At 48.3% G+C, this 21940-nt stretch overlaps 1 protein-coding gene across 9 annotated transcripts in view; it reads right to left on the bottom strand.

The window, feature by feature from the left end:
• DISP3 (dispatched RND transporter family member 3) overlaps nucleotides 1-21940 on the bottom strand; it is a 75143-nt gene that overhangs the window by 32778 nt on the left and 20425 nt on the right. For 4 of the 9 annotated variants that reach the window (XR_012051700.1, XR_012051699.1, XM_072917451.1 and 1 more), the window contains exons 4-20: nucleotides 20213-20349; nucleotides 19170-19304; nucleotides 18746-18906; nucleotides 17616-17755; nucleotides 16315-16460; nucleotides 14727-14888; nucleotides 14177-14338; nucleotides 13591-13713; nucleotides 12850-12986; nucleotides 12161-12342; nucleotides 11615-11745; nucleotides 10744-10919; nucleotides 9909-10035; nucleotides 8950-9095; nucleotides 8442-8601; nucleotides 7984-8097; nucleotides 6841-7007 (exon numbers count right to left, since the gene is read on the bottom strand). Coding sequence is in view for 7 of the 9 variants with exons in the window: in XM_072917451.1 (XP_072773552.1) it covers nucleotides 6841-7007; nucleotides 7984-8097; nucleotides 8442-8601; nucleotides 8950-9095; nucleotides 9909-10035; nucleotides 10744-10919; nucleotides 11615-11745; nucleotides 12161-12342; nucleotides 12850-12986; nucleotides 13591-13713; nucleotides 14177-14338; nucleotides 14727-14888; nucleotides 16315-16460; nucleotides 17616-17755; nucleotides 18746-18906; nucleotides 19170-19304; nucleotides 20213-20349 (2506 nt within the window). In the remaining 2 variants the exon portion in view is untranslated. Of the gene's footprint in view, nucleotides 1-711; nucleotides 6154-6840; nucleotides 7008-7983; nucleotides 8098-8441; nucleotides 8602-8949; nucleotides 9096-9908; nucleotides 10036-10743; nucleotides 10920-11614; nucleotides 11746-12160; nucleotides 12343-12849; nucleotides 12987-13590; nucleotides 13714-14176; nucleotides 14339-14726; nucleotides 14889-16314; nucleotides 16461-17615; nucleotides 17756-18745; nucleotides 18907-19169; nucleotides 19305-20212; nucleotides 20350-21940 lie in introns of those variants that run through there. The other 5 variants (XM_030289309.4, XM_030289305.4, XM_072917450.1 and 2 more) reach the window with 4 other exon arrangements.

Consider the following 21940-nt stretch of genomic DNA (forward strand, 5'->3'; position numbering starts at 1 on the left):
TTGGTTCTGCTCCCTATTTTTTGTTATCTATGGTTTGCATTTGTTCTGGTTAATCTGTTGGTGGTTGTTGAAAATCGGGAGAGGGGTGGGGTTGAAGACAGGACCAAAAAAGGAAGAAGGATGAGAGGGGAGGTATAGTAAAAATGCAGCAGGAGGTTCTGCTGCCACGTGCTGTCAGTGCTGCAGTGTTGTACCTGGCTGCAGTGTGAGCACCCCCAGATGAGGGACTGAGGGCTCTTCAGTGGGGTCCTGGGAGGTGCAGAACTACCCTTTGGTGCTGCAGCACAGGACAGACAGACAAAACCTCCACCAGAAGTTCGTGCCAGACACTGTGTGACGTGGGAAACTGCGGGGCTGCAGGAGCAGGCAGGTGAACCCCATCCTCGTGGAGTCAGCACAGGGCAATCTGCATACACTGGAAGAAGCACAGCACGAAATGGAGGAGTGAAAAGCTTCCACAATCCATGGCTAAAGCTCTTGTGTGGGTTCCTGCACTGCCTTTTCCAGATTGTCAGCTCTCCTGGACGTGGTAGGTTGGCTTCAAGAGGCCCAACTTCAGCAGTAGGAGCAGACAATCCCGTGCACCTTAGGAACTGGCTCTGTGGCCTCATCCCCCTGCATTCCTCACAGAACACAGGTCCTGGCAGTGCCACTCTGGCTGTCATATGTGTGCATGAACAGTCATGTGGTGACGAGTGAGGCATCCAAACGTGCGAATGTCAAAATCTTTTTATTTACAACAGTCTCCAAAAATCAAGGAACACTGAAAATAGTGAGGGTAGGAGACAACTTACAAAAGTGACACGCATACATCAGGAATTGTGCTACATCACTCTGAGAACTGACACTCTAAGGTCTGCACACAACGTGGTGGAATGGCAGTGCCCTCCCTCCCACTGCCCTTGGGGTGCTCACGCCTCTTCCCCCTTGCATTTTGAACCATCCTCCCTCCCATTTGTTCTGCTTCTGCCTCCAAACCTTTCTGCTCATCTGCCTGTTGCTCTGCCTCTGGCCATGGTCACTGACCCCACCTCCCTTCAGCAACTGCCCAAAGGAGGAGCAGAGAGGAAAAAGCCAAAAACCTCTGTCCTCAGGATGGAGACAGCATTGAAAGATGTCTAGCTCTGGGAGCCTGGGTACAAATCCAGGGCAGAGTAGTTGGCAAAATCCTTTGAAATATCTGTAAACTATGGCTTAAACATTATCTAGGGTGAGGAGCAATTTTGGAAGAAGTAACCAAGACATTGAATTTGTCCTGCCAGGCTGCAAATCAGTCTGCACAGCTTCCTTGGTGGATAGTGTGGAGGATAAATATGTGTCATGGGGTTAAACAAAAAGCCTTTTATAACCTTCCAGAAGGGCAGGCTGCTCTGGTACAGAAATTCAGTGCAGGACAAGCTGAAAGACTTGGACACTGCCACATCCCAGTTTGCTCCAGAGGAGGCAAAGCCAGGGTCTCTGGAGACCATTGCCTCCAGACTACTGTATCAATGGACCCAGCAGCTCTCCAAGTGTCACCATATCCTTCTCCTTGGGGATATTTCTCAGGCTACCTTTGCTTTGGCATATTTTCAGATCCAGCAGGAATTGAGAAGCAGGAATGACCCAGTTGCCCAACCCCAGCACCTCAAGAGGCACCACAACATAAAGAAACAATCAGAGCAACAAATCATTGATCTTTTCCTTCCTCTTATGCTGATCTCTGCACAGCACATCAGCTCTCTTCCTCCCTACTCCAAAGCTGATGTGCACAGGGCTGTTTTGAGCAGGGACTCTTTCTCTGAGTGTCCACAGTGATGGGGAGCCCTGGACTCACTCAGTAGCTCCACTGAAGGCAAAGAGCAGCCACACCAGCTCTGTGCATGAATCTCAGAGCTTCAGCAGCAAGGAGCAGTGTCCTTCTGCTACTGCCCTGCACTGGGAGAGAACTTCTGGGCAGGACAAGACCCACTCTGCTTTGTAGGAGACTGCATAGTTCCAGAATGACCCCCTCCTGAAACACTAACTTAACTTTTCAGAGGTTAAGCCTCAAATCAGGATTTACTAGAAATAAAGGAGTGGGCAGTTTACAGGCACATTCCATTGCCATGTGCTGACTGAAAATTCCTGTATGCTTTTTAATTGCACAAAGATAATTTTGAAATGGAAAATCAGAGCATTTTCTTCCAAGTAAGGCTGATCTGATGTGTTCTGTTTAGAAACATCAAAACTGAAAGCTTGGTGCAAAGCTGTTTTTCTCCCTGGCTTCATTTGCCTAAGGAAATTCTCACGACTTTTCCAGCCACTTTCAGTCCAGACTCTGTGAGCACCTCAGGCACAAAACCTACCATGAAGAAGGCTGAAGAAGAAGGCTGAATCTTGTTTACCAAGACAACAGGGCCCAGGAGGTGGCCTGTGAAACAGAGGAGTCATCAGGGAAAAGAAGATAGGCAAAGATGTGGGAGGAATCGTTTAAGGTGAACATCTGCTCCTGGAACAGCACCAGATAGGTGAAGCCTTGCTTTTTATTGCTATGAGCATCTGCCTTGGAGCACCAATTCCCAGCAGGGCTGTCAGCTACACCTCCACAGTAGCTCAGATAAAGCCATCCCTTTTCTTACCTCCATAATTTTATGAGTATTCTGTAATCACAAGGATGACACTACCTACGTGGACATGTATCCATCTGCTATTCATTTGCTGTCTCCACAGATGCCTGGGGAGATCAGGATGTTTTAAATGTTTTGCAGAAGGCTGGGCTCCAATTTTAAGTCTCTGTCACTCCATTGCATGTGGAGAAAGCACCAGCCACCCTGACCACAGAGCTGTGCAGACCCCAGTGATGGGGCAAATGTCCAGTTAGACCTTAAGTGTCATGACTGTGTTTAATCAGGGTCTCAGGTGACAACATTCAGTGAGTCCTTGCAGCATAAAACACCACCCAGGATCCTCTACTGCCTCTTCTGCCATCCTGCTACATCTGGGGCAAGTTCCCCCTCCTCTCCTTGCCTCAGTTTCCCTTCTGGAGGGGCACAATCTCCTCAGCATGCCTTTGTGAATAATTTGCACTTATCTTGGTCTCCCCTGTTCCTTCTGAATCATTCTAGCTATTGCATTCCCAGTATAACTTTGGACAACAAAAACCAAGGTGATGCCCCGTTCCTGCTAGTGCCTGCCAGATCTTCTGCACAGAGGGAGCCTGGGCTGGCAGGAGAGGAGGAGGAGAGAAAATGAGAGCTTGTCCTTTTCCCTACCTGCTTCAGAAAACAGGATGGATCCTGTCAGGTGCCAAGAACTCTTGTTATTTTTGTCTGCAGGTCAGAGACACTGCCAGATCAGACTCAAGAAGCATACAAGGCTTCCCTTTACTTTAAAATAAATTTTTGCTTCCCCACAGTGGCTGAATGAATGTTCCCAGCATGGCATATCCAGAATCACACTGGAGGTGGGGCATTTATGTAACCTCTTTACAGTGAGCACAAACATAGATCCCAGGGGCTCACATAGGCTTTCAGCTTCACAGAATTCAAAGCACATCTGTGCCTTTTCTTAAAGGCCTTTAAAGGTTTCTCCATACTTATAGAAGGATGAACTTCCTCTAAGGGTGCCCTCAGCACCTTACCCTCTTGTCTGTTGACCTGGAAGTATCCATCAGCTTTAATATCAATATATTCTATAAATATCAATCACCCAAAAGAGGTTTGAAGTGTTTGCTAAGTTCAAGTCAAGCCACCAGCCAGAGAATCCTTGGCCACAGTGCCAGGGACACTTTGCCCTTCCCTGCAGCACCTGGTCCATGGGGCTGCATGCATATCACAAGCACTCCTGCCCTCTCCAGTCACTGCCACTTAGGAGTGCTCAGAACACCACCAAGAGTTAAATCTGGAGCACAGACATAGGCAAAGCATGGCTTACAGATCAAAGATGGGGCTAAACTGTGCACAGCAGCCATCAAAGCAGCACAGCTTAAGGATAGTCAAAAATCCTTTCCAGAGCCATTTATTCACGGGCACAGGGTTCATTATGAAGGAGCTGGTGCAGATCAGAGGTAGGTGCCAGGAAACATTTAACACTTTGCAGAAAGGGGTAACTCAGAAGCACCATGGGATAGCAAGGACAAACCAGGCTACTCACATTCTGCTGGATTCATGTTCTCATGGCCCTCACTGCCTGCAGCAGGATTACTCTGGAGTGCACCTGGAAACAATTAGAACTCCTCTCTCCAGCTTGGGGAACTTTGGGGACACCTTGGGGAACCTACTTTAGAAACAGGTATTTGATCCAGTTTCACAGGGATGACACAATGTGAAGGTGTTAGACTGGCAGGGATCAAAGCAGGGATACACTGAGCCAAGTAGAAGGAGCTCAGTCTCTCAGCAGTGCAAACCCCACAAAATGGCTGGCAATGGGGTTGGACTTCCTGGAAATTTCATCTTAAAAAGAGGGGTTGATCCAGACAGAGAACACAAAGCCACCAGGACATGAAATCTGCACAGAAATTGGGTCAGGTTGCTTCCTGGCCACATTACTCTGTTGGCATCCTTGTAAATACTGGTTAATGCATCTCACAGTGGGCCTGACCCTCCCCTTCTGCCAAGGATCAGATGTGCTGTATATCAATGCACACTCAGCTATTTCCATTTTAAAAATACGACAGACTCAGTGATGCTTCAAATGTACTTGTTAATGGCACCAGTTTGTGATTTCATTTTACTTTAATATAAACCATCTGCTCAGAGCAGACAGCAGCTGCAGCTCTGGTGCCCTCAGGTCTCCAGGAAGGAGGGTGTCTCTGAGCTGCCACAGAGGATGCTGTGCATACCACCATGTGTGGGCTCTACCTGGCCCAGGGGTTACCTTGTCCTCAGGCTAAAGCTGACTGCTGTGACCAAAGAGCTCTGCAGGGACCTCGGGGCTCTCTTTTCTCTCCCCCAGGAAGAGCAGAGGCAGTGACTGGTGAAGTGACATGGGGGGATTGGGCATTGAAACTGCCTTGACCTCACTACTGAGGTGAGGGAGAGGAGGGCAGGCTGCTGAGGGCACCATCTGTTTCCCAATGGCTGTTCACAGACACATGAGATCCCAGTACAAAGTGCACGGTCCCTCCAGAAGGAAGGGGAATGCCTTGTGTCCCAACACCCTCTCTGCAGGTGGTGCCATGCAACAGCTCCAGTTTGGACCCAAGTGACACTCATAAGAGCTCCTGTGCAGCAAATTCACTGCTGGTCTGGCCTGGGGTCAGGGCTGGGCAAAGGGATCCAGACAATGCTGCTCCCCAGGCCTGTTCAACAGCTCACTGCTGTTCTTGAAGGCTCAAGTAATGAGGCACAGGCTTGGTGTGGGAGTGGGACACCACCTAAGAGTCATCATTGCAATTCTGACCCTGGACAAGTGAGGGGAAGAACAGAGGGAAGGATTTTTGAAAGGATCAGATAACCTTCCCAAATTCTCCTGTGTTAGCCTTATGGGTCCGGAAAGATGTTATTTGTTAAAAATAAATTAAAAGAACAAGAAAAGAAAAAAAGAAAGAAAACTGAGAGAAGGAAACTTCCTCCTCTCCTATTCACGGGCTGAGGTATTCCCTCACTTGGGCAGCCCTCACTTTCCATCATCCACCCATCACTACCTAAAATAAATACAAGTTTAGAGCAAAACTCATTAGAAAATAAAGTGCATCTGGAATTGAAAAACTTCATGAAAAAAGGGACTTTTTTTTCCTCTTTGTTTTCTTACCAAAAATATTCTTTAAAAAGAAAAGAAAAAAGAAAAGCAGCAAGAGGACAGACCACGTGGCTCTTGGCCTGGGGTCTAGAGGGCTGTCCCGTTGGGGAGGGGGATCTTGAATCCGCTCTTCAGCAGGGCGAGGCAGATGCAGAGCCCCAGCAGGGCAGCCAGGAGCACCCCCAGCACAGCCTTGAGGCAGGAAGTCCTGCTGCGGGTGAAGGTGCCGGGCCCCATGGTGCTCAGCAGGGCTGTGCTCACAGTTAAGGTGTACAGGATGGACACCCCCGTGTTGAGGGCCACGATCTTCCCAAACTTGGCGAAGGGGGCGATGATGCAGAAGAACAGGGGCACGGTGGCGATCAGGGTGGTGATGGCGCTGGAGACGATCGCCACCCCCACGCGCCGCACGGCTTCCATGGTCCTCCACTGCCGGCACGCCGTGGGGTCCTGCTGAGGGGACAGCAGGTCAGCGTGACAGGAACATGGGGCTACACTGATGGTTCAGCCTTTGAGAGGGTGGCCTAGCTGATACAATCCTGGCCCAGCACAAAGAGGCTGCTGGAGTGCAGCTCAGATACCCCCATGAGCACACTGTGCAAAGAGCCATAGGCTCAGAACCCAGCAGAGGCAAACACTGATGGATTTTGTGCCTCATTTCCACCACATCAGACTGATTGCTGGGCCTACACCACACAGACACTGCACTGGCATCAGAGATGCCAGGCTTTTTTAGTCTCCATCTTCCCAATGAGACAAAAGATGTTAACAAGGCCAGAGGTGAGCTGGCAGAGGTCAGTCCAGCAAAGCAATTTTCAGAGGCTACAGAATTAGTGTAGAGCTGTTTCAGCAGACTGTCTTCACTTGGACATGAAAACAGGTTGCTTTGGAAACAGCTGTGGCCAGCAAGAAAGGGACAAGGAGGTGGGTTGAAAACCCTCATCTGAGTTTACTGTACTCAGGTACACCAGCCCACAGCCTGGAGCAGTCAGATTTGCAAGCAGCAAATACCAGACCCCAGGGATGCTCTGAGGCTGCCAGAACACAGCCCCCCTTGCCCATCACACGTCCTACATCACAGCTGAGAGCACGGAGGGCACAGAGGAAGGAATGCAGGGCTGTAGGGAGAACAGAGCTCACCTCTGCCTGGTGGAGTGGCAGGTTCTCCCCTGCCAGCAGGTAGCCCTCCACCAAGTGCACGCAGTAATCAACAGAGGAGCCAACGAGGATGGAGAGGGAAATGGCTTCCACAGCTCCCATCTCCCAGCCAGACCAGTACATGATGGTCACCACGAGGCAGACAACCCCTGTGTGAGAAAGGTGCTGTTAGGCAAATGTAAAGGACTCTGGGACTGCTGCACAAGCCTGATACAAGTCAGTCCCTGGGGAGTTTGGGATCATGCCCCATAGGTGTGTGTGCCACCCAGTCTGAATCTGGTACACAGTCCCCCTGCCACAGACACAAACACTTCCCTCACCCTCCCTTAGCACAGGGACCATTTTGTAAGGTGACCAGACCTGCTGGACCTAGTGGAACACCAAGCTGAATATCAGATGCCAGTCCAGACTAACTCTTGCAAAATGAATCCAAGCCCAGACAAGTGTCCCTGTGTGCACACAAGGACCACAGGGAAGTGAGCCTGTTGTTTTGCTTGCTATAATTACACAGAGGCTGAGCACACTTTCTTGAAGGCAAAGAGTACTTTTACTTTGTGAGTCATGTGTGGGAGACGATGTGGTTTCAAAATGTTAGATTTGATTTTTAAACTAAGAGGTTTAGCAACACATTTAGACCACAATATTATCAAATCAGCAGCCTGGGAGAGGAAACAATTTACAATTTTGCTTCAAATACTAAAACATTGCTAAAATGTAACATCAGCTTTTAACATCTTCCAGTGCTTGGAAACAGCAGCCATGGTACAGACTCTCCACTGCCTGCAATTGTTATTCAGAGCTTGTAGGACTTAATCACATTATTATACATAACAGGGAGGGATGGCATTTGTCTAGCTAAAACCTTTATTTAAACAAATAGAAGGGATTGTGTAGATAAAACACACTAGGAAGTAGACACACAAATCTACTTTCCCAGTGAGGTTTCTGTGCATTTTTTTGAGAGTTCCTTCTGTTCACTTAGCCTGCCTGTTCTCCAGGATTGGCTCCTGGAAAGCCAGAAGAGTTTGCAAAGAATACAAGCAATTCACTTCAAATCACCAGAGAATCAGCTCCATCAATTTCAGCAAAAGTGAAAGTCTGACACGTTGGAATTGGTGCTTTTACCTAAGATGCTGAGCAGCACTGGCAGCAGGAGGAGGATGTGTGTAGTGAACACTGCCACAGCAGCCACACAGATGACCAGCGAGAGGACAAGGCCATACAGGGCACTCTGCACTCCTGGAAGGAAACAGCCAGCTGATATGAATCCTGGAAGGCGATGAGAAAGGCACCATGTTCCTGCTGGCAACAAGGCAGGCAGGGACTCACACTGGGGAAGACAGGAGGGGGAGAATGAAAGTGGAAAGAAAGTGATTGGTTTCTTGAATCTCACCTACTTCCTTGTGTTTTGCCTAATTTTGACAACACACATTGCTTAGGGCAGGAACAAGCTTTAGGTGTTTGCACAGCAATGGCAAGGGACTGCAGATATAACCCATGCCCACCATATGGGATGGAGTGTGCTGTGGAGATGTATCAGAGAGCATGGGTTCCCCAGAGAGAGAAAAGTGGCAGTCACTTGCCTATAATCTCCATGAAAATCTGCTTCCAGTGCTCACAGGTCTGGAAACCATGCCTGAGAGCAGAGCTCTCTGGGAAGAGCTGGAGTTGCTGCTGCAGGAATGTCTCCCATTTCAGATAGTCAGCATATGTCTGGAAGGATGATTTCCCCTTGTAGGTTGTCTGTAACAAAATAAACACATCACTCGTGTCCTGCTCTTTGGGCACGGTGTGCATGGCAAGGGAAAGGGCACAACAACCCAGCCCACGTGGCAGCACTGGCAGAACTGGCAGTGGCATTTGGGCAAATCTGCCTCCAGCTTTTTGCCTGAGCTAATTGTGGTGTAAGCAGCCCCTTCTACCAACTTGTGAGTGAGTGCAGGCATCTGTCTGCAACAAATGCAAATAAACACTAATTTATTTCTGCAAATGGAAGTGGCCAGTGCGAAAGAGCAGAGCTAAACCACCAGAAGTCACAAGATGAAACTGTCACCAGAACGACAACATTATCAGGTGATGCCATGTGCTCACCGATTCAAATGCCATGGAGATCCACTGCACCTTCCCATCCTTCACCCCCACTGCCCCATGAGAGAGCTGTCCAGGCAGCAGGTTTGGCTCAGGGATGTTCTTGCACTCCGGGTGCAACATCTGCAGAAAGGAGGAGATGCTGTAACCTGGGGAGAAAGAAAGAGCAAGAGATGGAGGGCAGAACAGAGAAAGGAAGCACATTGGAGCAAAGAGATGAAGAAAACCCAACCAACAACCCAGAATGAGAGCCCCAAGAGAATCACAGGACCCATTTGTCCACAGCTGCTTCCCCTTGCCACTCTGGTTTGCCAAAACCCTTGAGGTCTCAGCATCACAGCTCTCAGCTGCTGTAGCTTCAAAGGACACTCTGTCATCAGCATGGGACAGGACAGTGCCACTGCTGTTTGTCCCCAGCTGTCAGGAAGCAGCACAAAGAGCAAGTCTGCCTGGCCTGGCAAGGGATTTGCTCCAGGCATGAAATTGGATTTTAGCCTGAGGCCAATATACACTTCCTAGGCTCAGCACCACAAGCTTGTGACCTCTGAAGGTGGGAGAGATGGTCACTGGTCAGGTATGCAAAGCCACAGAGACAGTGAGTAGCCTCTCTGCAATGAGATCAGGTGTGAGTTCATTGTTATTCAGGAGCTACTAAGAGGATATTTACTGAATCAAAATATTATATCTCAAGCAATACCCATGACTAGAAAGAACAAATACACTTCTATTCTCATCTTTCTGGGTTAAATCCCAAAGAATATACCCAGTGTCTTTGGCATTAAAGAGACCATCTTTCTTTCTTTCTGTCCCAAAAAGCACAACCAATGACATGTTCTAGAAGGGTCAAGCTGCCTTGGGAAGAAAAGGAGACAGCAAGAAGCAGTCCCCCTTTGTGGTTTGCTGTTGAGGACCCCAGCTCAAGCAAGCACAGGTAGGGCTGCAGAGGAGTTAGTCTAACCTACCCGAGGGCAGGCACTGAGCCCCTCCGGGCTTCACCAGCTCAGAGTTGCTGGCAATGGCTTTGCAGAGGCGGCACAGGTTGCCAATCTCTTTGAAGAGGTCAAAGCTGTCATCGTAGATAACACTGCCCTTTCACAAGGAGACACAATGACAAGAGCACCACACGTGAGATATACACACAGCAACTGGCACTCCAGCTTCCTGCCCGCTCCACTGCCTGCACTTCTCACTGCCCCTTCAGAGGAAACAGGCAAAGGCTGATCCTGCACAGCACTCCCAAATCACAGAGCAGGAAGAACAGCAGAAAGCTGAAGTGCAGCAGCCAAGCTAAGCATAATTTTTCTAGGGAAAGACTGTCATGTGTCAAGGTATGAGATCTCACAGATAAGCTGCTTCTAGAAAAGTCACATTTAGTGAGTTTCCCTAGAGTAATTGATTTTTATTTTTTGTTAATACTTCATAAAAAGATATATTATAGAAAAATATCAGCTCCCTCAGTCTTGAATGTGTAGTGAGATTTTACACCATGCTCAAGATGGGTTTGTTTCAAAAATCCTCAAGAAAGCCAGGTTTAGACTCAAAATTAGAAGGTTACATATTGCACTCAGAGGGATTTTCTGAAAAGTCTGAAGTGGTTTTTTCAGTTAGGACTTCCTGATCTCCATTATTTTGTCAATTTGCTAAAGCAGAACTCTACTGGCTCATCACAATGCTACAACCCCTGCCCTTCCATCTGTCCAGAGCGCTGGAGCACCCTGGGCTGTGGGTATGAACTAAACACCATGCAGAGAGCCTGTCCCTCTCTCCCCAGCCCTGGGCATGCCACACCATGTGTACCATGTCCCCGATGACGTGGTTGTCCCGGCGCCTGGTGCGATTCACGCCTCTGATCCCAAACACCACAAACACCATCGCTCCCGTGTCCACCAGCGGCCGCACCGCCGGCTTCCCGCAGCCCGTGTTCATGCAGGGGTTAAATCCAGACGTGGCTGACAGCTTTGCTTTGGGTGCTGCTGTCAAATACACAATGAAAGTTGGTTATATTAGATGGCAAATTCTCTGGATCTTGGCATGTGTCAGAATCTGAGGTATTGATGATTCCAAAATTGCAGAAAGTCTCTGTCTTTCTGCCCCATTGCCAAAGCAGAAGCCATAATTCATCTGTGCTGTTTCAAGGTTGTTTATTCTGTTTATCTCTAACATGTTCTGCTGCCCTGCCGCAGCTCTGTCCTGCAGGGCAGCGTGTGGGGCTCTGCCCTCAGTGGGATGGTACAAACATTAAATACCACAAACTACCTGTGCTGGATTTACAATAACGTGCCAATATCTGTCACCTACGTTGGACAGTGTGTCCCCAGCCTGAACCAACAGAAAAATGCCAACACCACAGTGAAACATGGAGGGCATGAAGAAAGAGAAAAAGGACAAGACACACCCAATTTCCTCCATTGTGTCCCCTTTGGACCCCTAATCTAGAAACCTAAAATTTTACTTTTGCACCCGTGCCACACTTAATTATTACTTATATCAAACACTCAGAGTTTGTAATTCATCCTGTAAGATTGAAAACTCTTTTCCATGGACAGAGATCACAGACAGTGTCTCTGGGGGCTCTGTCCAGGGGTGTTCCTGACCCCTGCCAGGGTCCCAGACCTGCCAGGGCAGCCAGAGGGAAGTTCTGGATTCCCACAGACATGTATCAGCTTACCTTTCTCGCTGGGAACGTACAGGATGCCTTTGGTGGGTCCGTCTGGGCTGGAGCTGAGCAGACAGCCCGGAGGTGCCACACACACTCGGCCATGGTAAGGGGGCTTGTGTGACTGAGCAAAATACAGCTTCCTGTGCAGCAAAGAAAGTTTGTTATGGGGGAACAGAGGTAGAGAAGATGAAGCGTCCAAAATATTACATGGAAATAGACATTCTCAGGGACAGAAGCGATGGGAAAGGTGAACATCTGAAGACTATTCAGCCCAAGAGTGCAGGTGAGTAAGGGCAAGAACCAAATCACCAACATGTTTTTGCCACTCAAAGCAGCCCCCCAGTCACAGTCTCTCAAGCCTTTTGCCTGTTAATGATGCTATGGGGCCTGCAAAGCAGCTGCAGAGATAGGGCATATATGCAGCAAAGCAAATTCTAGAGCCATGGATGTCACTGATTAAGGGCAGGACTAGCACTGGCCATTAGGCATCTCACATCAGCCCCTCAGCTGTGCTGTTTCTGTTGCCTTGTCCCAAGGGGGGGTTTGGAAGGTTACCGTGTTCGCTGCTGCTCCTTGGAGGCCACGTAGAAACTGAAATCGAACTTCCAGCCCTTCTTGGTGTCACAGGACAAGGTGGTCATCATCCATTTCCTGGGGCTCATCTGCTTAAGCAGCCCTACTGTGGACACACAAGCTGTCAGCTTCCTGGTGAAGTTACCGAAAGGCACTCTATACACCTAAGCAATGGATTAATGAAAACAGACACTTAACTCCACAGGGTTGCAGCCTGTTGCACGTTAGCATCACACTCTCCCTTCTTCCCTGAGCACTGGCACAGCCACACAGAATGAGCACTGCCAGGCACAGTCAGCCCCCAGCCTGCCCCTTCCCAGTGCTGGCCAGTGTGTGACAGACCCCCTAATACCCTCATTCCCAGGGGCTGAGGCTGAATGGTGGCTGCTCTGCCCAGGGTGAGGGACACCTGCTCTACTGACACCCAGTTTTGCTCCCATCACTGACAGTCACCTCACAACAGCAACAGCTGAAGTCTTGTGGCACTCCAAGGTATCATCTTGGATGATGCCAAGCACAATGCCTTCTGTGCTAACCACCCTACTGCAGTGCTCTGAAAATGTCACCCAAAGCTACCCAGGACCCCATGGAGAGACGGGAGGAGGCTCTTGTGCTCACCTGCTGAGTGTTGCCCTCTTGCTAGAGGGGTCCAACATCCTGGACTGACTTACCTGGAATGAAGGCACCTCCCCATCTCCTGGTGACACCATCTGCCAGGGCGCAGGGACACTGGCATTGAGTGAGAATCTGTAGATGGCTGGTCTTCCCTTGCTCCTGGACTTGGAGATGTACACAGTCCCCTGGAGCTCTGAAGAAAACAAAGGGCATGAGGTTTGGTGGTACTTCTCAACCAGCAAATCCTACAGACACAGCCAGAGCAAAGGAGGGTTCTTGTGGTCTGCTGTCTGCTCAGAGACACCAGGCACAGCCTCTGCCTTCTGGCAGCACAGCACATCTTTCAAAGACCATCACAAATACATCCTGAGCTGCAGTAATTCCTGATGGCTTATTGATTCATGTCTTCTTGGGACCTGGCCCAATAACTCTTTTATCCTCAAAATCCCCTGCAAACTGAATTTACTCTCCTTGTGACCTGCCAACAAGGTTGTGAATAGGACTGGGCTGTGAAAGCTTGGAGTTCCTAAGCTTGTACTCAGATCAGAGGGATATGACATGAGATGATACTGCCACCAGGGTCACAGGACCATGTCCTAGAGAGCAGTAGGTATGCAGGGAAAGGGGCATTCTAAAGATACCCCATATATCCAGCACCAACCTAGGGCTCAGTGGGGCAGGCTCTGAAGAGAATTGTTCCCCATCAGTGATTCAGAGAGCATGTGGTTTCGTTTGCACCCCAGTGGATCCTTGGGCCCTGGCTGCAAGTGTGGCCAGAGTCATCATGCCTCACTCACCTTGCTGCCCTGCATCACTCATGCTGCCTTTGCTTCCCCAAGGTGAACCTGAGCCCCTCTTCTTTTTTTCCAAGGAAGTTCGGATGTTGTTCTGCAAACTGTGGGGCTTTTCCTGAAACAAACCTGTCCCACAAGGTTAGTCAGGGAAGAAAGAGTGAATGGTATGAGAAAAGACATACCAGGCCTGTGCACAGGCTGCTCACAGACAGACACAGACACCTCTGCTGCTGAATTACCAAACCCTGAGCAGGCAACACAGTGCCACAGTCTCTTTGCTGGGCACTGACATGAGACCAGCACTTATGAGTAAAAGTAATCAGTTTAAATGGTCTGTGAAGGGATTGCTCCTGAAGAAATACTCAGGCAGTTCATGGCTAAAGCAGGAAATACTTTTCTAAACACTCCACTCCTACAGGCAACTCTACCATCCTATTCCCAACGTGTGCCTCCTTTCCACGGGGTCCATCCAATGCCCAATGAGATATTTGAACATTGTAGGTGTCTGCCTCACATTTCAGCTCCTCCAATCCAGGGCTTAGGCCAGGATGGATTGCACCCACCATAGTTTGGGAACCAGTGTTCTCACCTGAGCAGGTGATGCAGGAGAAGCCTTCAGCACTCAGGTTGTATTTCAGATCCAGTAGCACCTGGATGTTCGTGTCTGGCCGGAACAAGACTGGAGCACGGCTAGCTGGATGGAGGCGGCTAGCAAAGAATATGGACAGGAGCAAAACGAGGAGAAAGAGCCCTGCAAGGAGAAACCTGGGTGAGCCTGGGACCCTACATGCACTGCACACTTCAGACATGCTCAGAGAGCAGGCATGTGGTAGAAAATGGTATTTTCAGCTGGAAAGAGAACAGCCACTAAAGCACACTGGCAGCTGGGCTTTCTTGTAATAAGCCCCATGCCTGGAAAAAAACTCCATCAGGAATTGCCACTTTAGATCTGAGTGAGAAGAAAGGGATGGAAAAGTCCCTTAGGGACTGACTGTTCAGGGAGCATTCTCCCACTGTGTTAGAAGACATTTACCATGTCCCTTTTCCCAGCTCTTGTAACTAATAATCAAGGCTTGGAGACTGACTGAAATGTCAAATCCTCTCAAATCCATGTAGATGTAACCCTCCTCCTTGCTTACCCACAATCACCCATCTGCTCTTCACTGCAGACCACAGCACCCAGTGTTCCAGCAGCTCTTGCAGATGAGTTATCAAATGACCCTGGTTGCTCTTCTCTGCAGAGAGCTGCAGATTTTCTGGCATCACAGACACCAAGGGGACATCCCCCATTTCCAGGGAGACTAAAATAGAGAAAAATCAAAAGTAGTTTCAGTGTCATGAGTGTCTCAGAGCTCTCTGCTCTCCTTTATCAAATGTTCTACAAGGTGCTGTACAACTCAAGATAAGGAGATGGAGTAAGACCCCAGCAGAGGCAGTTTTAACTCCAGCATGTTTTAAGAAGCATCTTTGTCAAATCACTGCCATGCAACAGCTACACATGTAAATCCATAGCTCAGTGCAAATCTATGCTTCAGGCTATTCCTTGCTCTAGCAAACCCCACAAACACTGTCCATAAGGTCACAGGGACACTTTTGGGCCAAGCAGAATTTGTCCCCACTAAATATGTCTTACTGCTAATTATACACAGCTGACCTCTTCCTGACTCCTCCTTGATTCTCCTATCTCCAGATCAGGGATGCCAAGGGAAATGCCCCCTTCTCTATGTGTGAGAAGTGGGCACTTGCTGCAGAGGGATGGAGCATGCCTGGCACACTGTACAGCCAACCTACAAACCACGCTTGGGCAGCCACTGGAACAAGCTGCTTTGCTTCTTCACAGCTCCCTCGTGCCCAGGGGCCCTGAGGAAAACATTCTGCTGTTTGCAGGGAAGAGAGGGATTATTTCCATACATCACCATGGCATGTGGCTCTGGCATACTAAGGAGAATTCTCGCAGCACAGAGCCAGAGCTTCTCTGCCTGCCTGTCAAAGGCACCTCAGAGCCCACTCTGCAGCAAGGCTCTGCACATGCCATGGAATTGATTCAGTTTTCTCCAGTTCCAGTTTGTCTGTGGGCCTGAAAGTTACTCACTGCCCTGACCACTGCTGTTGGGCAGTTTAAAAGAGATTCCAGCAAGTTTTAAAAGCAAAGTACAAGAGAGCACGACCCTGTAAGCATCTTTTTCTTGGGATCAGGACTGGAAGGATTATCTCCTGCTAACAACAGACGGGTAATTTCTGGGGTTTTTTTTCTAGGTTGCTTATGTGAGCTCAGGCAAGTCACTGCTCTCTTCATACCATGATGATGGAGCTGCTCTAGGGGGGTGATGCTGGAGAACAACAGTGTTCTTTCTCCTGCTTCCCAAATACAGTGCTCCAAATGGCAGGGAAGAGAGGAAAACTTAACTCCATGGTGAGCTGTCCTGGTGGTATGGATTAGATGTTTCATGGCTACTTCCATGTCACAATCACTGAGTCCAGACAGAAAACAGACCACAGTGCACCCAAGAGAATTAGCAAACTCGTTAAGAAAGCATGCATTGACACCCACTGAAGATCTCAAAGCAAACTTACAAAGAATATTGAGTCCTGAGTCCTACAACTTCCCATGATGACACCATCTCCAGCTTACAAATCAGGGAACTGAGGCAAGGACCAGTGTCAGGGGTAGGGAGGATGAAGAGGGCAGTGTGATATCCCTAAAGGCACCAAACAGCAGACACATACCAGGCTCCTCCTCCACGCTGAGCAGTGGGATGTCATCATCAAGGTAAGGAAGGGTCTCTCTGCCTGCTCTGGAGGTGGCTGCTGAGGCAATGAAGAGATCTTCAGCCAGGTGCAAGGCACTCTTTTTGGTGCACTTCTGACTGCAGCTGGGTTGAAGCAGGAAAGGAGACAAAGGCAAGAGTTTTAAGCCACATACCCTGTGAAGAGTCACCAGTGGGCTCCTTCAGTGGCAACGAGCACAGGAACAACCTGCTCCAACTGCTTGGAAAGACAACAGGAACTGCCAGTGTCAGCGTTCAGGAGCACACATAATCACAGGATATGATTCTATGCAGGTGCTTTTATTGAGAGCTCTGGGAATCGGGTGCAGACCCAACTCTGACTCCGACACGGCTTTTGAGCTGAACGTATTTTATATTCTATCGTTATATAACTTACATATTAATTATTAAACTTACATTGTTCTATTGTATACATTGACATGAGTTTCTCGTGATCTTTCTTAGGCCCCTGACCACAGTTTCTCATTATTATTCTTACAATTAAACAGTAATTATATTTAATTACTAAACAATCATCACATCTAACAATTATATCATTTATCATGTACTAGGTACACAGGTGCAGATCTAGCAAGGTACAAGGCCTTCATGTACCTAGGGAATTTATTTTTTTCTTAGGGCCTACTAAGCTTAATTTTCCTTTTAACCCTAAATCCCCATGATTTTAAAACTCTTTTACTATCACCAGCAGCAAATTCCATTGTTGAGTGCTGAGAGGGCAAGGGCTGGGCTGGACACACAGAGCAGGGCTGAGCTGTGGACACTGAGTGCTGCGTGAGAGGAGTTTCAGCAGTTCATCTCCCTGCTAATGAATAAAATCATTCCAGGTCACCTGCAGTGCTAAAGAGCAGGGGAAAAGGAAACGTGCTGACTTTCAAACACAAATCTCCACGTGCTGCTTGTGCTCACAGGCAGGAGCAGTGGGGATCTGTCTGCCTTGCAGGGCTTGCATCTCCACTGCTTGAAGGTTTAGCTGTGCATTAAGTGCTCTGAGGAAACGAATGGTCCAATACTCCATGGGATTCAACCAAGAGGATTGACTGAGAGAGAATGAGACCGGGACTTGACCCTTCCATTTTGCTTGAATCTGGAATGGCAGAACTTAAATTTCCCTTCTGTCAGAGCCAAAGTCAAGCTCCCTGAAAGGAATGAGGATAAACTGAGAAAAAAGGGAAGTAATTTGCAAACCTCCTTGACTGCAAATTCCACAACTTCCCACCCACAGGCTGCAGGGCTCACCTGGCTTGGCAGGAGCTCTCTAATGGGGACACATAAAGGGTCCATATTCCAAGAGCAGCTGGCATGGTGAAGAGCACAGCTACCCAGCAGCAGGACACAATCAGTGACATGAAGAGTCCGAAGTCATGCACAGCTGGGATCTACATGAAGAGAGACAACATGGGATTGGGATCTGCAAAGGCTATAGCTGGTCTATAGCTACACAAATAATTTGGCCATGACAGACACTTACTTGACCAGCTTAGCTTGTTAGAGAATTGAAGCAAACAAGCCCCTGGACACAATATTGATAGGCTAAATTTAAGTCCAAACAAGGTAACCCCATCCAATCCCTGTATCATTGGCCAGTCAGCTGGGCAGAGTTAAGACCTTTGTTCAATCCTCTCTCAAAGCACAGGAAATTCAAGGCCCCTATAAAAGAGGATGTGCTTCAACAGAGGTTAACCGTTGCCACACGAACTCTGGTGTGTGTGTATATGTCACATTCCTGTCTCCACCATCAGCAACAGGAATCGACTGAGGCAGGGTTGCTGAAGAGATAGCAGGCAAGGAAGAGATGTCTGGAGGAACCTGAGAATAGTACATGCTGACTTCAGTGATGAAAATCAGCAAATCTGATAGGTAAAGCACTGAAACAGAGCCTGTTTGATCAGTGGCACAGTGGGGTCGTTGGTTGGAGACAGAGACACCACCAACTCTCTGAGATCCATGTGACAACAGCAACAGCCTCCTTATATAGGGGGTTTAAAACTGATTGGTTTGGGTCTTAACACCACCCCAGCTCCTTGACCAGTGGCATGTCTGCAGTCTAGAAGGAACATGACTGAGTTCAAGTCTAACCAATGATTGCTCTCTCAGGGACTTGTTTTACTTATTTTCTAGAATGAACCAGGCTAACCGAATTGGATTTCTGTAATGGTCAGATTTACCTTGTCCAGCTACAGACCAGCTGTACTGTGACAGCACAGAAGTATTTGCTTGGATAATCCACCACCTCACAGAAGTAAGAGACAGCCCTGTAAGGAGCAGGTCTGGCAGCCCACTGAGAGCACAGATGCTGTTGGCAGGTTCCTGATCTATTAGGCCTGCTGGCAGAAATGAAAGCCCCAAATTGCAAAGGTCCAGGGTACCTGAGAGAAGATGTTGGCAGCATAGGCTGCAGCTGTGGTCAGGGAGGTGAAGAAGGTGGCTTTCCCTGCTGTCTGGATCGTGTGGATCATGCGCAGTCGCAGGTCCTTGAGGTGGGTGGCTTGGCGGTAGGTGTTGATGAAAACAAAGACATCATCAACTCCTGGAAAAAGACAAGCAGAGATATTGATAAAAAGAACATATAAATAAAAACAAAAAGAAAAGCAGAGATATTGATACTCTGCTCACAGAAGTGACACCTGCTAAAAATGTGATTGCCCCCTTGACATTTGACCTGCAAATATTAAACTGCTAGGTAATGGAAAAGGGCCTGAGAATTCAATCTGCATTTGCCACCTCCTGCAGACAGAAGGCAGGGCAAGGCAGCACAGGTAAAGCACAGGCTTGGAGTAAAGATGATCTTACCAATCCCCACGATGACAAAGGCAGCCACACCATTGAGTATACCCAGGTACTGGATCCCAAACACGACATGGTACAGGAACAGAGCCACCAGGCAGCTTAGCCCAATGCTGGCAATGCCAAAGAATGACAGAAACACTGCAGCAGAAAAGAAACGTGTAAAAATAGTATTTCTGGCCACCCCCAGCAGAACAGACACCTCCCACCTGCCCTGTTGGGATAGTGGATCCCATGAGTGTGTTGGTGACAGAACAGTTCAGGGCTGCAGGAGTACTGCTTGCAGACTCCTTCCCATGAGGCTCATGAAAAAAATTACATCAAATTTATGCCAGTGTTACCAAGATGGGCATTTGCATCTTATTCCTGACCTCCTGTGAGTCTTTCCCTCACCCTGCCCATAAATCTCTGCTCTGGAGAATCAGACTGGCTTGCCCTCCTGCACTCTGCTGTGCCACACAGCCACACTGGTGCCAGGGCATCAGAGTCTCTCCTCAGCCTTGACACAGAGAGACAGGGCTCATTTGGATTTGTGTTAGAACAGGGCACATTTGGATTTGTGTTTGTTAGAACAGGGCTCATCTGGATTTGTGTTTGTTAGAACAGGGCACATTTGGGTTTGTGTTTGTTAGAACAGGGCACATTTGGGTTTGTGTTTGTTAGAACAGGGCTCATTTGGATTTGTGTCAGAACAGGGCTCATCTGGATTTGTGTTTGTTAGAACAGGGCACATTTGGATTTGTGTCAGAACAGGGCACATCTGGATTTGTGTTAGAACAGGGCACATTTGGATTTGTATCAGAACAGGGCACATCTGGATTTGTGTTAGAGCAGGGCACATCTGGATTTGTGTTTGTTAGAACAGGGCACATCTAGATTTGTGTTAGAACAGGGCTCATTTGGATTTGTATCAGAACAGGGCACATTTGGGTTTGTGTCAGAACAGGGCACATCTGGATTTGTGTCAGAACAGGGCACATCTGGGTTTGTGTCAGAACAGGGCACATTTGGATTTGTGTTAGAACAGGGTAGCTGTGACTCCAGCATACCTGAGCAGGAGGTGAGGATGTACACCAAGACAGCTATGCAGCTGCTGCTGATGAAGGCCAGCAACATGTCATTGTTGAAAGTCCTCCTCACTTCATAGTCAAACAAATCTGTCCCTCCATACAGCACCTGGACTTTGCTAGGGTGGGGAGATATGAAAGAAGAGGAATAGTTGAGTACAAAAGGAGCAGAGCTGGATGCTTTAAAGCACAGTATCTCCTCCACAGCCAAAGGAGGTCAATGCTCTAATAACCTGGCAGTTCTCTGAGGAAACAGAGTGGTGAGAGCAGGTTGAACAAAGTTGTTGCTGGAGGTGAGATTCACACAGGGAAGGAGAAAAATAAAGAGCAGGTCTATTATTTTTAAATTCCTTCACTGCATGGTGGGTCTTAGGCACTAATAGACAGTTCCTGGAGCCTTCAAAGCCAATTCCATCTGGAATACTAATCATTGCTTATTATATTAGCACTGTGGATGCAGGCAGAGGGAGAGCTTAATCAAAAACTATATGATTTACCAGGTTCTGCCTCTGGAAGCAGGCTCAGAGCAAAAATAATCCAACATAATTTAACCAGAACTACAATAATGCTGCACCATAGGAGGCTATCAGGGATCTGAGCTTTGGAACTGAGCCTTAGCCTCAATTCCCTTTTGGCTTGTCAGAGTCACAATCTGCTTTCCCAGCCCATTGCTGAGAATTTTCCGTGGCTGCCTGCATTCCAACCTGCTTTTGAAGGTCAGCATCCCTTCCTTCTGGGGAGCAGTAGAAAGCTAGAGTCTAAGACTTCTGTCTGCCTGAGTACTGGGATGCTCTTTTAGCTCTATTTTATCATCTCTCTCTCTCACAAGCACTGAGCAAAGCTCTGTTCAACCAAGTCACACAGACCTGGTAGTGAAAAAAGCCTGCACTTCCTGAAACTTATCCTGCCCTGAAACTCCCTTCCCCACCTCTCTGTACAAAAAGCAGAATTGGATCCACAGGTTGAGCAGCCTTGAGTAAAGACTCATGAATGAATCAGACCAGTAGTGACCAAATTCAGAGCAGGAAGGCAGTTCTGTTTGAGCTAGTGGAACTGGATTTGAAAGTCAGAAGCAAAAAGATCCTATGCCAGACAAGGGCTCAGTGGAAAGACAGGCAGTAGATTCAAACTTTGTCCCCTTTTCATTGTCTCTATTGGTGTCTCTGGCATGTGGAAGTGGCAGTAAAGGGGAGGATATGAGTAGTTTTCTGCCATATACTCCCCACCATCATTCACAGCTCTGTGGCTGAGCCCAGTTTCAGTGAAGATGCTTTTTCATCTGGAACATTATGCCCTGGCCACTGCTCAAGCCTGACCAGTAGCCCAAGAGAGCATGTCAAGCCTTCTGTGCCTGGTGCCTTCCCAGTGAAGCCAAATGGAACGTGGCTATCAGAGTAGAACAGGCACTTCTGCCCTGGTGTGAACTTCAAGGCAGAGCTTTTGCCCTGAAAGGTCTATTCCACCCTGAGCCCTTCTGTTGGAACTCAAAATGTCCCTCAGACATTTTTGGAGGTTCCAGGCACCGGTCAGAAGCATTTGAGACCCTGGCAGGCAGCTGGAAACAGCTGTGATTTTGGGTTTGAGCCATGGAATGATTAACCAGCCTTGCAGGAAGAACAAGAACTCACAAAAGTTTAGATGTTATAGTAGAAGTAGTCACAAAGTAGAGGGAAGAATTTTTGAGTGCTGTACAGGGGGGTTTTGGTTTTG

This window comes from Taeniopygia guttata, chromosome 21, assembly GCF_048771995.1.
Source record: "Taeniopygia guttata chromosome 21, bTaeGut7.mat, whole genome shotgun sequence".
Taxonomy (NCBI): Eukaryota; Metazoa; Chordata; class Aves; order Passeriformes; family Estrildidae; genus Taeniopygia; species Taeniopygia guttata.